This window comes from Narcine bancroftii, chromosome 1 (genome assembly GCF_036971445.1).
Source record: "Narcine bancroftii isolate sNarBan1 chromosome 1, sNarBan1.hap1, whole genome shotgun sequence".
Taxonomy (NCBI): Eukaryota; Metazoa; Chordata; class Chondrichthyes; order Torpediniformes; family Narcinidae; genus Narcine; species Narcine bancroftii.
The window spans coordinates 264,368,117-264,383,575 of NC_091469.1; the positions used below are offsets into that span (position 1 = coordinate 264,368,117).

The 15,459-nt window shown below is 39.0% G+C and overlaps 1 protein-coding gene across 5 annotated transcripts in view; it reads left to right on the forward strand.

Moving 5' to 3' along the window:
* The window catches only part of stk33 (serine/threonine kinase 33), a 76,399-nt gene extending 67,549 nt beyond the window's left edge, over nt 1–8,850 (forward strand). For 4 of the 5 annotated variants that reach the window (XM_069897432.1, XM_069897450.1, XM_069897428.1 and 1 more), the window contains exon 15: nt 6,974–8,849. In XM_069897432.1, coding sequence (XP_069753533.1) covers nt 6,974–7,189 — 216 coding nt within the window. In that variant the 3' untranslated portion in view covers nt 7,190–8,849. Of the gene's footprint in view, nt 1–6,973 lie in introns of all 5 variants that reach the window. The other variant, XM_069897459.1, reaches the window with a different exon arrangement.
* Nucleotides 8,851–15,459: the final 6,609 nt, after the last annotated feature.

Consider the following 15,459-nt stretch of genomic DNA (forward strand, 5'->3'; position numbering starts at 1 on the left):
TTTGGCCTGGAAGTCAGTCTGAAGAAAACTGAGGTCCTCCATCATCCAGCTCCCCATCATGACTACCAGCCCCCCCACATCTCCATCGGGCACACAAAACTCAAAACGGTCAACCAGTTTACCTATCTCGGCTGCACCATTTCATCAGATGCAAGGATCGACAACGAGATAGACAACAGACTCTCCAAGGCAAATAGCGCCTTTGGAAGACTACACAAAAGAGTCTGGAAAAACGACCAACTGAAAAACCTCACAAAGATAAGCGTATACAGAGCTGTTGTCATACCCACACTCCTGTTCGGCTCTGAATCATGGGTCCTCTACCGGCATCACCTACGGCTCCTAGAATGCTTCCACCAGCGTTGTCTCCGCTCCATCCTCAACATTCATTGGAGCGCTTTCATCCCTAACGTCGAAGTACTCGAGATGGCAGAGGCCGACAGCATCGAATCCATGCTGCTGAAGATCCAACTGCGCTGGGTAGGTCACGTCTCCAGAATGGAGGACCATCGCCTTCCCAAGATCGTGTTATATGGTGAGCTCTCCACTGGCCACCGTGACAGAGGTGCACCAAAGAAAAGGTACAAGGACTGCCTAAAGAAATCTCTTGGTGCCTGCCACATTGACCACCGCCAGTGGGCTGATATCGCCTCAAACCGTGCATCTTGGTGCCTCACAGTTCAGCGGGCAGCAACCTCCTTTGAAGAAGACCCCAGAGCCCACCTCACTGTCAAAAGGCAAAGGAGGAAAAACCCAACCCCAACCAACCAATTTTCCCCTGCAACCGCTGCAACCGTGTCTGCCTGTCCCGCATCGGACTTGTCAGCCACAAACGAGCCTGCAGCTGACGTGGACATTTACCCCCTCCATAAATCTTCGTCCGCGAAGCCAAGCCAAAGATATATATATATATATATAAGTTATTGTAGCGGCAGCTACACTGCTAACTGAAGGATCACACAACCAGACGGGTTGAGTTCAGTGAGCAAAAACTGATTTATTGCAGGCTGCCTGGCTGGTCTTATAGTTCCAACCCAGACCTGGCTGAGAACCGTGCTGGGAGGCCCCCCAACGTCACTGGGGCGTCACATGGGTCCCCAAGCGCGGGCTTCTGAGCCTGGTGCCGAGGTCGGGAGAAAACCTCCGACGGTGCCATTTTAGGCAGCTGCCCCGCCGCATGCATGACAAGTGGGGCTGGTTCGCCTGCTTAATGGCCTACCGCCACATTATCACCATTGTTTTTCACCATTGTTATTCTATCTAAACTAATTGTTAACTTGGTTTCAAAGAAGTACTGTATGCTTAAAAGTGAGTGAGTAACATAGCTGGGGGATGGTGTGACTGGAGGAGGGGTGAAAGGGGGTAATTGGGGATTTGTAACAATGAGGAACTGTTACATGCGTGACTTTTTAATGAACGTTTTATGGTATTAATTGTTTCCTGTTTCACAAAAGTAAAATTCTGTTCAAGTATATAATTAGGATTGGTAAACTAAAATCCATTGAGTAGATTACAAGGCTGAAATTAAGTTTGGACATAATTAAGTCCCAGAGGGTTGTCTTGATTATGGATTGACACATTTGCTTGCTTGTTGTGTAATGTATTCTGACGAATGAATGTTGTGTTAAAACAAGTTTATTGGCTCACATATTCTTCTTGGCAAACTTCTCAAAATATGACTGAAATAACATTTTATTTTGCTTCACATTATACACTAGCTTGACATATCTGTTCATTTCACTTTATGCCTGATTCAATCTTCTGTAACATTTAAATCAGAAGCATTAGCATCTGCTTCTAATAATAAAAAAAATATATACATACATGCCTTATCATTTACCGTATATCCACTCACACAAAAACGCCCCATCATTTACTACACACACACACACACACACACACACACACACACACACACACACACACACACACAAAACCCAGCAGCAATAGAAATTCACCAAGACAAATAGTTACTTAAATAAAAGCCGTTTTTAATTTTCTTTAAACATTAAAAACAGGATCAAACTTTAACTTATGACTATTAACTTAACTTGATCCCTTCTAATTCCAAGTGGATGTGTATGTAATGTGTGTAAATTCAGAAAGGTTTTTTGATTCACAGTCCAATCTCACTTCTCACTCCTCTAATTTCACCGGTATCAGGCAATTCTGATACTGTGCACAGAATTTAAGATTTATGAATTTTCACCAAGCTCTGATGCATGTATGGGTACCACTCAAGAAGGTTCTTGTCAGTTTCAGAGAGAGATTTGTTGCTCATTGGACACACACAAACTGATTCTCTCTGTTCAGCCACTTCAGTGTCTTACCAAAGAAACTTGCCCCCTCAGGGTTTTCGAAATGATAACCTCTTCTTCTGCAGGTCACCACAGAGTTCCTTTTGTTTCCCTTATTTCAGGTGAAACATTTTAGCCAGCCATTTCTTCTTTTAAGGACCACAAGGGTTTTCAACAGGCTGATCTCAGAACTCACAACCTGTCTTCAAAATGAGGTTTCAACGAGCTGCCAGTTTTCCATGACTGCAGAAACCAGTTATTTTTTTCTCTCTGTCTCTGCTTGCAAAACTACATGAACTTCTTACAACAGCCAACTGCAACCAGACAGATTGCGGCACCAGATCCAATCTTCTGAGTCCATTCATCTGTTGCTTTCAAAACAATAATCTATTACTTAACAGCATGTCCAATTAACACCTACTTGTGAAGTTTCTAGCAAAACAGTTTTTATTATCTTTACAAAGGCACTGGGCCTGGAATGTCTGGTTTGAGCAAATCTCTTGAATTTTAAATGAGATCTGTTCTGTGAAGTGTTTGTCTTTGTTTGTGACCTACACTACCCTCAAAATCTATCTCCTTCAAAAACATATCTATATACAATATAAAATATGATATAATCTCACAATATACACATACATATGCACACACATGCCCTATTATTTATCATATATACACACAGGCCCTATCATTTACATAGACACACACAAACACACAGCCTATCCACACACACATGCCCAATCATTTACCATATATAACATACATGCACACACTCCCCCTATCATTTACTATATATGTATATACAAACACAGTCTATCATTTACCATATATATATATATATATATATAAATAATTTTATGTATATACACACACACACACACACACACACACACACACACACACACACACACACACACACACACACACACACACACACACACACACACGCACTTTCAGTCAGGTAGACCCTACTTGCAACGTGGTTGATTATAAAATTGTTTACATACCTGTTGAAATAAATGTGATCTTTTGAACCAAGTCAATAGGCTTCCATTATATTATAACTTCACTAAGTTCAAATGTATTTTCGTGTTATTGTAGCAGAGCTCTGGTGGAAGTACTTGTATAAAATGCTCATCACAACCTCAGCTCAGTTTGAAGGACACTGAGAATTCAATGTGTTTTATATTCTCGCAGTCAATTTATTTCTGAGAAATTCTATTTTGTTCAATTTTCAACTGTTCATTTTAACCATTTTAACATTACTCCATCTATTAGAGAGGTCAAAACTGTATAAATAGACCCAAGTATTTCAGGGTTGGATTATTAATGTTGTTCCAGGGGGATAAGATGTATTTTGTAGGAATGTGACTTTTACAATTAACAGAAGTATGTTTTTCTAGAGGGGCCTAAGTTGTAATTCCTAATGAACACATAAAATTGCAGTCTCTCAGATTAAATAGTAGCATACAGATGCAGAAATGTACAACTTACATTATGAAAAGAAAATACTTGTACATCAATTTTATCAGAAAAAGAAAACTAGCATTGTTCTATTGGTATTGTCCTGCAACTTGGATCCTTTCATCAGTCATCTTTGTGTTGCAGCCTTTCTATCTTCTGTAATGGGGCTACCAGAGCTGCTCATAACATGCACATGACTCGCCAAAGCAATATCTATTTATTTGCAAAGTTTTTCATAATCCGTCATGTTGTTTTAAAGTTAATGAAAATCATCCAATTATCTCATGACTTAATTAGCTTCCCAATCTTACCATTGTTCTATAAATTTAAAAAATACTAAAGTGCATTTGTAGCCCTTACTGGCCCTACAAGTTTCCCAACTTTACATGCAACATTTCCAATGCCTTTTAACAAAGTTATTTTATAACTTACCATGAGCTTTTGCTTTTTTTCTGTTTAATTCTTTGGTAATTTATCTAAAAGCTGAAATATTTGACTTTTTAAGTGTCTTGTGTATCTGCATGCCTACCTTTTAAGTTTTTTATTTGGATCATATATCCAATAACTGTTACCTTATTTTTGCTCCTTATTGATTCCATCCTAAATTATGCCAACATGGGTAATTGGTACACTAAATTAATCTCCCTTAATATGCTTATCAAGTAGCAGTAGGCTCTGTGAAATCATAAATGAATATAACTAAGCAGGACAGACAAGGAATTTAAAGAAAGACTGAATCTATCCCATATGGACATCACATAGGAATATTTAAAAAGCATTTCAGCTCAGTCACATATCTCCAGTCAATTTAAGGGAATTATTTCAATGGTGTGCTTTCTGCAATATTGTCCTTATGCATACGGATAGATATTTTGTATTATATAGAAATCATGAGAATTGGGAAAGAAACTGGAGTTAAGCTAAGATAAGATATTACTAAATCAGCCTAAGGACTGAGATTGCCTCCTCCCATTTTTCTTGTGTTCATCAACTTTGAAACTCCCTTCATAAATTGCTGCTGTATTGTCCCTTCAAAGGCTACCCAAAAATCTTGCATTAGTCAATAATATCCTGATAATTCAGGGTAACATGAGCAGTGATGTTTGCAAAGAAATGTCAAAAAATAAGTGATTTGATTAGAGTTTTTGCTTTTTTATGGTAGTACATATTTATTGGAAGTTTTTTTTGTTTTTAGTGGTTGGGAACAATGATATTTGAAAAAAAATTATGCCCAAAATAATGCAATAATTCAAGATCGAAAAAAGTCAGCTTTGAGAGAAATGGGTGATTAACAAGGCCCACTAGAATTGATGAGAAGTCTAAAACAATCACCAGAAAAATATAGTGACTCAAGAGACTGCAGATGCTGGAATATGGAGCACAAAACAAACTGCTGGTGGAACTCAGTGATGGGGTGTGAAGAATTGTTGATATTTTGGTTGAGATGGCCAATATAAAGATGTGAGGAGAAGGGATGGGGCAGGTCAGTAGGCTATAGGTAGTCTGAGGAGGAATGAAAGATGATGTACAGATGGATCTCAGCAGGGGAGGGTTGAAGTTGGGAGAGAGAGGTAGATGATTGATCAATGGAAGTAGATGAGAATATAAGTGCAGATGGAGTCCCCAACTTTGATTATAAAAAAAAAAAAAAAAAATATATATTTTGAGTAAATCACAAGAATGCTGGAGGAACTCAGCAGGTCTCACAGCGTCCATAGGAGATAAAGATATAGAAACAGTATTTTGGGCCTGATCCCTTCATACCTTGAAGAAGGGATCAAGTCTGAATCACTGGTTAATTTTTTTTTAAGCTGACTGGTCTCATCTGTATGTCAGTTTGTTGGAATTGTACTTGGGAAAAGAATAATTTTTGTGTGGAAGTTGGTATTTGCAAGAATTAACAAATCAGATAATTTATAAGGTAGGACTGGAAGCAATTGGAACAGGTTGATTGAAAATGAAACTGGAATCATATTACTTTCTTTCATTGTTTGTGGTACAGTAAGTTAAGGCATACAAAGAAAATTGTGTAATTCATTTTACTGATGTTTTCAGCTTCAGTTTATTAAAGTTTCACTCAAATATAGGGAAGGTGGCACAGTTGTCATAGAGGTGACACAATTGGCATATCAATTAGTGGAATGCCTTTACAGTGGCACAGCAGTCAGGACTGGGGTTCGGAATCTGTGCTCTCTGTAAGGAGTTTGTACATTCTCCCCATGTCTGTGTGGGTTTTCCCCAGGTGCTCCGGTTTCCTCCCACCATTCAAAACATACTGGGGGTGTAAGTTAATTGGGTGTAAATGGGCAGCATGGACTCATGGGCCGAAATGGCCTGTTACTGTGCTGTATGTGTAAATTTATTTTAAAAAATTAAAATTAAAACAATTTTAAAAATTTTAAAAATTAAAAATTGAAATTATATATATCAAATTAGCTCCAGAAAGTCTGCTCTTAAAAACTTTACAATTTGTTAAAGGAATTTTTAAAGAATTTTTGGTTATTCTCTTTAAGGCATTATTTTAACGTCTAAGTATAACTGCTTTTTGAGGTATGGGTGCATTTTTTCATTAAAAGCTTTATTTGGCACTTCTTATCATGAATACAGTCATGTGTGCAAGGAAACAAAATAGAGTCAGAAGTGTGTACTTAGCATTTGAACAAGATGTATTAATTTTAAGGTTTGTGATAAAATGCTAATTGCTGTTACAAATAAGAGTTAAAACCAAGGTGTCCTTGGGCATACCAAAGCACAGTTGCATAGCTTCGGCACTGATCTCCAGTTTAATTCATAAATCACTCCCTCTGCTGTTGACTAAGTGGGTCCTGCCAACAAAAAAGGATGTTATGCTGGATATAACAGCATCTTAAGATAGGCCTGTTTCACTGGATGGCCCATTTCATATGAATTGGGATTGCATTCAAATTTTGTGACTATCAGTTTATGCTCATCTTGTTTTGCATGCTTGATAAATTCAGCAAAATATCAAACTTGATTTATCAAGTGCTCAGGGCCTATTCATTCTTCTATTAATGTGTAAAGTATCTGCATTTAATTTAAACATTTAGAAACCCGAGGTTCTCTTAATATTTAACTTGGAATATAGTGACTTTCAAAACATTACTATTGATCCAGGGTGATAGTGAGTTTGAATCTTTTTTTCATTTTAACATGATTTTGAGGTCAATTTTCACTTGCATTTTGGTTAATTTCAGCCTCCTGGGAGCAGCAAGGGTTCTCCAAAACTAAGCAAGAAACGATCACCATTGCAAGATAAACGAGCATGGTCACCCACACATCTGATCCCATCAATCAGATCTGGTTCTATCTCTGGCAAGCCAGAGCTACGTAGATCTATAACCCCAACCAATAATGGCTCTGGATATAAATACTCAATTAAGCCTACTTTCAAAACCAAAAAGAGCACATAGAATAACGAATTTTAACAGCAAAACCACTAAACTTTAAAATGATGTCAAATGCAAATACATCAAAAAGGATGGATACAAAAGTGCAGAATGAATTTGGCTTCCTCGGTGCTGCTGACCACTATGAATGATGGTGGGCATAAAAGTAATTTTTAAAAAATTTTTTATTTGTTTCACGTTTTTTTCATATTCCAAAAAAAATGAAAATAGAAAGCTGTTCACCGATGAACTTTCTTGAGATGTAAAATTGATTCTTTTGCATATAGTCCAGAACTGGAAAACTTGTTAATTTAACTTGTTTAAAAGGATGCCAGTACTGTTGAAGTTAGAAGTAGTTTATTTAAAGTATTTGTCTTTGTTCCGTTTGCATGTTAGATTCACTGTTACTGCTTATTTATTTTGTTGCTTCCTGCAGAAACCCTAAAGGAGCCAATGTTGGCAGCAAGAATTAAAACTTATTTTTCTGTACCATTAACTGACTAGGCATGAAGAAATGGTCAGTTTTTGGTCAAAAATTTTGCAAGCTATTCCTTCACCATAAATATTCATCTATTTTTAATCTACAAATTAAATTTATTATAGTTTTATTTTTAAGAGTTGCAAATTGAGCAATTTGATCCTGAGGGTAAAAAAATAATATATATTAGATAAAGCAACCTCTTATTTTCTCAAGTATTAATGTAAAAATGTACTTTAAATAGCAAAACTGTAATGCAAATGAAAGTGGATGTACCTGAGCTATACATAGTACTTAATTCTGTTGAAATATATTGAGTTGGCTTGGGATGCATTATAGCATGACATCATGCACCAAGAATCCTGAGGTGTGTTAATTTGTGCAAGTCCATCCAGATAATCGGAGAAGGGTAATGATGCTTGGTCTTGACTAATGTCATGATACCATATGTTTTAAAAGCAAATGAGAATGTAGATATTACGAAAAATGTGATTTTTTTTCATGTAATGTGATTCCAGTTATTTTATATGAGCTGGTTTAACATTTAATTCTTTATTTCTAAGTTATTCATATTAGAACCTTTTTTTATCCAATGTAATACTGTTCATTGTAAATTATACATTAATAATAAGTATTTTCTTCACATATTAACACCTGTCTAATATTTCATCATAACCTTGTAATAAGTTTCTGTAAAATGTCAACAATAAAATAAATTGCCTTTCTATAACCTCATCCTTTCCCAACACCCTAGAATATTTGTGCTGCCTGTGTTGCTGTTTGGAATCCAGCTCCATTTCTGGAAACTTTATCAAGACATTTTATCATGTCTCAAGTTGGAGTTGTCATTGCAATTGAGGCAGACCACATTGACCCAAATAAGAGTGTTGCAAATGAACCACAATTGTGATATCTGCCCATCAAACATTAAGTGGTGGATAACGTTTTGTATTTGAGAATGTTGGCAGGTTACTGTAATATGAAAGTCACATTGAAGTTGATAATTATAATTGACCAAGATCTTTAGGTATTCAGGACAAAAACAAGAAAGCGCGACATGAGTTATTACTAAAAAAAGATTGATAATTGATTCCTGTAAAATAGTCAAAAGGTTTGACACATCTCCATTGTACATTATACTAGCTACATCATTAAATTGTTGCAAAATTAATTATTGAGAACAAAGTAGTGATATCATTTATTTTGAAATTAAAATTTTATTCTTCACTGAAGTTCACTTGTCTTTGTATGTGTTTAAAAAAAAAAATGTAATGTCTCAAGTCTGTGTCGATATTCTGATTTTAATGACATTGCAATCACGTGGCAATACTTGTTTTTTTTTGTAGAGGTTCATCCAATATAGTTATTCACATTGAAATTAGATGAACACATCTTTATCCTTGATAATAAAAAAAATTGTTGGAAGAACGGGTGGACAGCCAGCACCTTTTCTCTGGTGCCATGGTAACAATGTGTAAGGTGAGACAATGAAAGTTTAGGGTGATGTCAGGGATTTTTTTTACATTGAGAGTGTTGAGTACCTAGAATGCATTGCTGGGGTGATGTTAGAGGCTAGTACAATAGGGATATTTAAAGACACTTAGATGGGCATGTGAATGTAGGAAAAACAGAGGGTTATGAGCTGTGAGGTTGGAAAGGATTAGAGTGATAATAGGATTATATAAGTTGTCACATCATCGTGGGCCAAAGGGCTGGCACTATGCTGTATTGGTGTATGTTCTGTGCTCAGCAGGTCAGGCAACATACATAAAAAGGGGTTACTGTGTTGAAGACCCTTTTGAAGAAATATCCACAGTTTTGCTTTTCATATGTTTATCATTCATTTCAAAACATGATTGATATTGATTATGTGCTTAGTATTAAATCTGTCCTTAAAATAAATTTGAGTTTCTATATTTCATTGATATTTTAGTTTTATCTTGTATCTGCTGGTTAGACATACAACTAATCCAAGTGTTTAATGATTGATGTTTGTTTTTCTTTTAAGGTGAGCATAAGGTATGAGAGCAGGAGGAGAGGACCTAGGCTTTGAGCATGCTCCACCATTCATCATGAATATTGTTGATCTTCCATGCTGTTTTCTGACATTATATTTGTATCCCCTAAGCCCCTTAATGCCCATAAATCTATCAATATATGTTTCAAATGAATGTAATGACTGAGCTTCCACTCAGCTCTACTTCCTCACCAGGTAGAAATTTCCAAAGGTTGACCATCTGCTGAATTTCAGCTCAACTCAGTCTTAAATGGCCTGCTCCTTGTTCTTAAATTGTGTATTCTGGTCCTAGATCCTTCAGTTGGCAGAAACAATAAGTCCTTTCACACATTTCCATGAGATCTCCACTTGTGTATCTAAACTCTGAAAAGTATAGTCATAACCTCACCCCATAACAGCAAACCTGCCATCCTTGGAATCATTCCAGTAAAATTTCACTGTGTTCCCTCTACAGTAATCCACCCTTTCTTTGGACTAGAATTGTACATGTTACTTCAGAAATACTTCATTATACCTGTAATCAACTCTGTTGTAATAAAGGCTAACAGCTTATTTGTTCTGATCTGAACCATAATGTCAGCCTTCAGTGACTTCTATGAGAATACATCCAAGTTTCTTTGAAGATCAGCTCTGCCCAATCTCATCATTTAGGAAGTACTCAGCTTTTCTTTATGTGCACCAATGCAGATGACTTTGTTTTATTACATTTTGTTCTGTTTGCCCATTCACTGAGCTTGTACATAACCACTTGAATCCTCCTTATATCTTTCTCAATACCTATAATACCACCAGGTTTAGAATTTCAAACTTGTAAATTTGTACAGTTATAGTTTCAAAGCACAGATACTTACTGTACCCTATAAAATGCAGCCTGACAAAGATCCTTTTATACCCACTCTGATTTTCTGTCCAAAAGAAAATCTCAGTAGATTTGTCCCAATTCTGTAAATAGTGACTTACTGGCTATTCCAGAAATCCAAATGCACCACATCCACTGGTAGTCATGGAAATAGATGTAGGAACAGGCCCTTTGACATAATACTTGTGTAGATGTTTGATCGATGGTTGGTGAGTATTCAGTGGGCCGAAGGATCTGTTCCCCCATATTAATCTTGTTATATTTTGCCATGTTTGATCTCTACCTCTCTTGCACTGACTCTATCCTCAACACCCTGCCAAACTATTTTCAACTCTCCAGTATATATAGGCTCTGCTAAGTTGTAACTCATCCAACTTGTATTGGATTTGCCTGCAATGGAAATAGTTTTAAGGCCTCAGAAACATCCACTGCACCAGCCACGCCATGCGTTCATCTACTATTTCATATTTCTGTACATATTGGCCTAAAATACTATGAGTAATCCTTTGAAATTCTGCTTTACAAACTTTTTTTTCATTCTCTGCAAGTAGGTCTTCATTGCTTTTGCAAACAGTATCATTGGCGTAAATATGGACCAGATGCTGCACAACTCCCCTTTCGGATGCACTGTGGCTGTTCACCCTGGCAATAAAGAGTCACAGCCATGGACTTGAAAGTGCTTGCCTGACTTGCAATTATCATGGAAGCTAAGGTGAATACAGATATTCAAGAAACAAAATGAACACCTAAAAATATCAGTTATATTTTTATAAGCCTACAAATTCAAGTTCTTGAAACATTCAGTAATTTATATCACTGCAATTAACTTTTAGTTTTAAAATAATTATTATACAAAGATTGAAACTATCACATGGATCTTTCAAGATATGCTTGCTACCTATTTACTGTATATCCCAATGCACTAATTCACAGGCATTATGAGCAATTTATCCATTCTTGCATTTCCAGTTGATGTATTGCAGATATTATCTTCCTCCATTGTTACTGAAATGACCTATTGCTTGTGTAGGTTATTCACTCCACAATAGTAATGGCAAATAATTAAAAAAAAATGTATATATATTAGGCAAAATAAAGGCTATTTCTAGATTTAATTTCATGCTATATTAGTTAGACTGGGACCCTTATTGCTTTTGTTTGTTACAGTACAACTTAGATTATCCGAAATCTGATTTATCCGAATTTATTTCTGGAGCCGAACTGACCGGGGACGTGGGCCCCCGTCGGCGGTAGGTGCGGCCCGCAGGCCCCCGTCGGCGGTCCCCCGTCAGCGGCAGGAGCGGACCTCGGGCCCCCGTCGACGGGAGGAGCGGACCTCGGGCTCCCGTCGGCGGCAGGAGCGCACCTCAGATTCCCGGTAGCGGCGGTAGGAGCGGACCGCGGGCCCCCGTCGGCGGCAGGAACGGATTTCGGGCTCCCGGCACGAGCAGGGCCTCGGTGGGGAGGTGTCGGTGATCGGCGGTGGCCAACATTTTTTTTGGTGAGAATTAAACTTTATTTTAATGCTTTAAAAAGCCTTCCCTTGTTGTCCTATAAACACGGTTCCAAATGATTTTCTGTTGCTGTGGGATTTTTTTTAAATGACTGGTTCTCCGAAAAAACCGTTTATCCGAAATGGCCCCGGTCACGATCATTTCCGATAATCGGAGTCCTACTGTACTGTATACACCTGACTCTAATACTGACGTATAATTACGTCAGTATGGGTTATGAGGAATTCTGCATGAAGCCAGTACGCATGGCAATAATTGTCGCTGGTGAACTTTTGATTTGTCAAATTTGCCAAAATTATTAAAAAAGCATTGTTACTACATTCAGTGGAATGAAAAAAAAGCATAAATGCAAAAGAACATCTGCTATCATGGGGTTAATATTCTTTCTGCTTTTTTTCAAGATGTCAAACCTAAGTTTTGTACTCCCCCTCATTTAATTGCTCTCTATAGTGTGTCTTGACAGCTGGAGCAAAAAAAAACACAGTTGGAGGAACTGGATGGCAGTATCCAAGGAGGGAAATGGACAGTTGATGCTTCCGGTCCTGAGCAGTTTCAACTTGAAGTATCAACTGTCCATGTCTCTCCATGGATGCTGCCTGATCTGCTGCAATCTTTCTGTCCTCCCACCCCCTGACTCTGGATGTTCCAGCCAAGGCAAACAGTACTAGCTATGGAAGAGAGTAATCCCTCAGCATTGTCTGGATCATAGGATCTTTGCAGAAGACAGGAATTTGCCTAGCGATGACTGAACATCCCAATGCTCTCTTTGATATTGTTAGCCAATCAAAAGCAACTCGGCTCAGCCCAATTTATCTGCTATGTTTACCTAATCTGTAGTTATAGTCTCTGTCAAAGTAATAATGTTACTTTGACAAAATTTACTGGAGTAACTCAAGTGGGTTGAGCAGAATCAGTAGGATAAAAAGAGAAAATGATTGATATTTAGGGCTGGAACCCTTCATCAAGACTGGGAATGCAGAGAAGGGTCCTCTTTAGTTCTGTCCACTTCCATCCCCATCTTCCACTGATTCTTGGGTGTTCTCTTCTCCCCTCCTCTCCTCCCCCACACCCTACTTTGGTTCCATCGGGCCTCTTTATATTAGTTACTGTCGCCTTCATTTATTAGATTCCAGCACTGGCACCCTTTGTCTTCTAATCTCTATGATCCGGCTTCTTCCACCTGATGTCTTTAGTTTTTTTGCCTGTCTCTCCCTTTGGCATCAGCTAGTTCTGCTTCTGATTGTGATGTTTTGCCTCTCCCAGTTCACCAAGTCCTGTACTTTTTACACTGGTTTCTGTACTAACATTCCTCAGTCCTGCTGGAGAGTTTTGGCTCAAAACATTGACCATTGTTTTTCTTCCACTGATGCTACTTGATCCACTGAGTTCTTTGGGTAGATTGTGTTTAGCCTCAGATTCCAGCAGCTGCAGTCTCTTGTATGTCTCCAAATTGTGTGAAGCAAGGCTGTGTTCTCGCACCAACCCTCTTTTCAATCTTCTTCAGCATGATGCTGAACCAAGCCATGAAAGACCTCAACAATGAAGATGCTGTTTACATCTGGTACCGCACGGATGGCAGTCTCTTCAATCTGAGGCGCCTGCAAGCTCACACCAAGACACAAGAGAAACTTGTCCGTGAACTACTCTTTGCTGACGATGCCGCTTTAGTTGCCCATTCAGAGCCAGCTCTTCAGCGCTTGACGTCCTGTTTTGCGGAAACTGCCAAAATGTTTGGCCTGGAAGTCAGCCTGAAGAAAACGGAGGTCCTCCATCAGCCAGCTCCCCACCATGACTACCAGCCCCCCCACATCTCCATCGGGCACACAAAACTCAAAACGGTCAACCAGTTTACCTATCTCGGCTGCACCATTTCATCAGATGCAAGGATCGACAACGAGATAGACAACAGACTCTCCAAGGCAAATAGCGCCTTTGGAAGACTACACAAAAGAGTCTGGAAGAACGACCAACTGAAAAACCTCACAAAGATTAGCGTATACAGAGCCGTTGTCATACCCACACTCCTGTTCGGCTCCGAATCATGGGTCCTCTACCGGCATCACCTACGGCTCCTAGAACGCTTCCACCAGCGTTGTCTCCGCTCCATCCTCAAAATTCATTGGAGCGACTTCATCCCTAACATTGAAGTACTCGAGATGGCAGAGGCCGACAGCATCGAGTCCACGCTGCTGAAGATCCAGCTGCGCTGGGTGGGTCACATCTCCAGAATGGAGGACCATCGCCTTCCCAAGATCGTGTTATATGGCGAGCTCTCCACTGGCCACCGTGACAGAGGTGCACCAAAGAAGAGGTACAAGGACTGCCTAAAGAAATCTCTTGGTGTCTGCCACATTGACCACCGCCAGTGGGCTGATATCGCCTCAAACCGTGCATCTTGGCGCCTCACAGTTCGGCGGGCAGCAACCTCCTTTGAAGAAGACCGCAGAGCCCACCTCACTGTCAAAAGACAAAGGAGGAAAAACCCAACACCCAACCCCAACCAACCAATTTTCCCCTGCAACCGCTGCAACCGTGTCTGCCTGTCCCGCATCGGACTTGTCAGCCACAATCGAGCCTGCAGCTGACGTGGACTTTTACCCCCTCCATAAATCTTCATCCGCGAAGCCAAGCCAAAGAGAAGAAGAAGAATATTGTATTAATGTATTCTGTAGTTTAAAATCTTTTTGATCACCTGAATGTTTTCAACATAGCGGCCACATAGCAGGCTGAGCAGGCGCACAGCACACTATCGCGAACTGTTGCCGGCACGGTTCTGCGGGCATGCGGAACCTAATATGAACAGCTGAATGCTCACCTATTGGACCGCACATGAGAGATACTGAATGCTGAGGAACGGCACGTCAAGCCGCTGAGTCTCCTGGTGGAAGGCGCAGGACACTCAGTGCTTAATTTAAACCTGCCAGTCCCATGGATCGGCAGCAAACTCATAGTGACGTTCCGTGGACCCCGGGACATGTGGTATATAAAAGATAGTCAACGTTTCAGGTTGAGACCCTTCAATAGCTTGTAAAATCTGAATAAATCAGTTTTGAGTTGACTGATGTGGCGTGTGTATTTGTATTACTTTGGTCGCTCTATTGTAGTAGCTGCTACATTCTGATATTATCAAGTTATGGATGAAAGATCAATGCACTGCCAGAGTTTTTTTTTTTTGTTAAATAGTACCGAAAGCCTGAACAATTAAAGTCACTGCAATCATTTTGATATTTACTTGATGCTTTCTAAATGTTAAAAGAGAAGAAATGTTGATGCCCATAATTTAAACTCTCAGCCATGATTGTCCATGGGGAAGGCACTTGGCATGGAGAGCTTGAGACATCGACTGAAATCTATCCAAAATAAGCTGAACAAGAAAAAACGTGCTGAAAGCTGTGAAATAATCAAAGCAGGAAAAGTGAATAATAG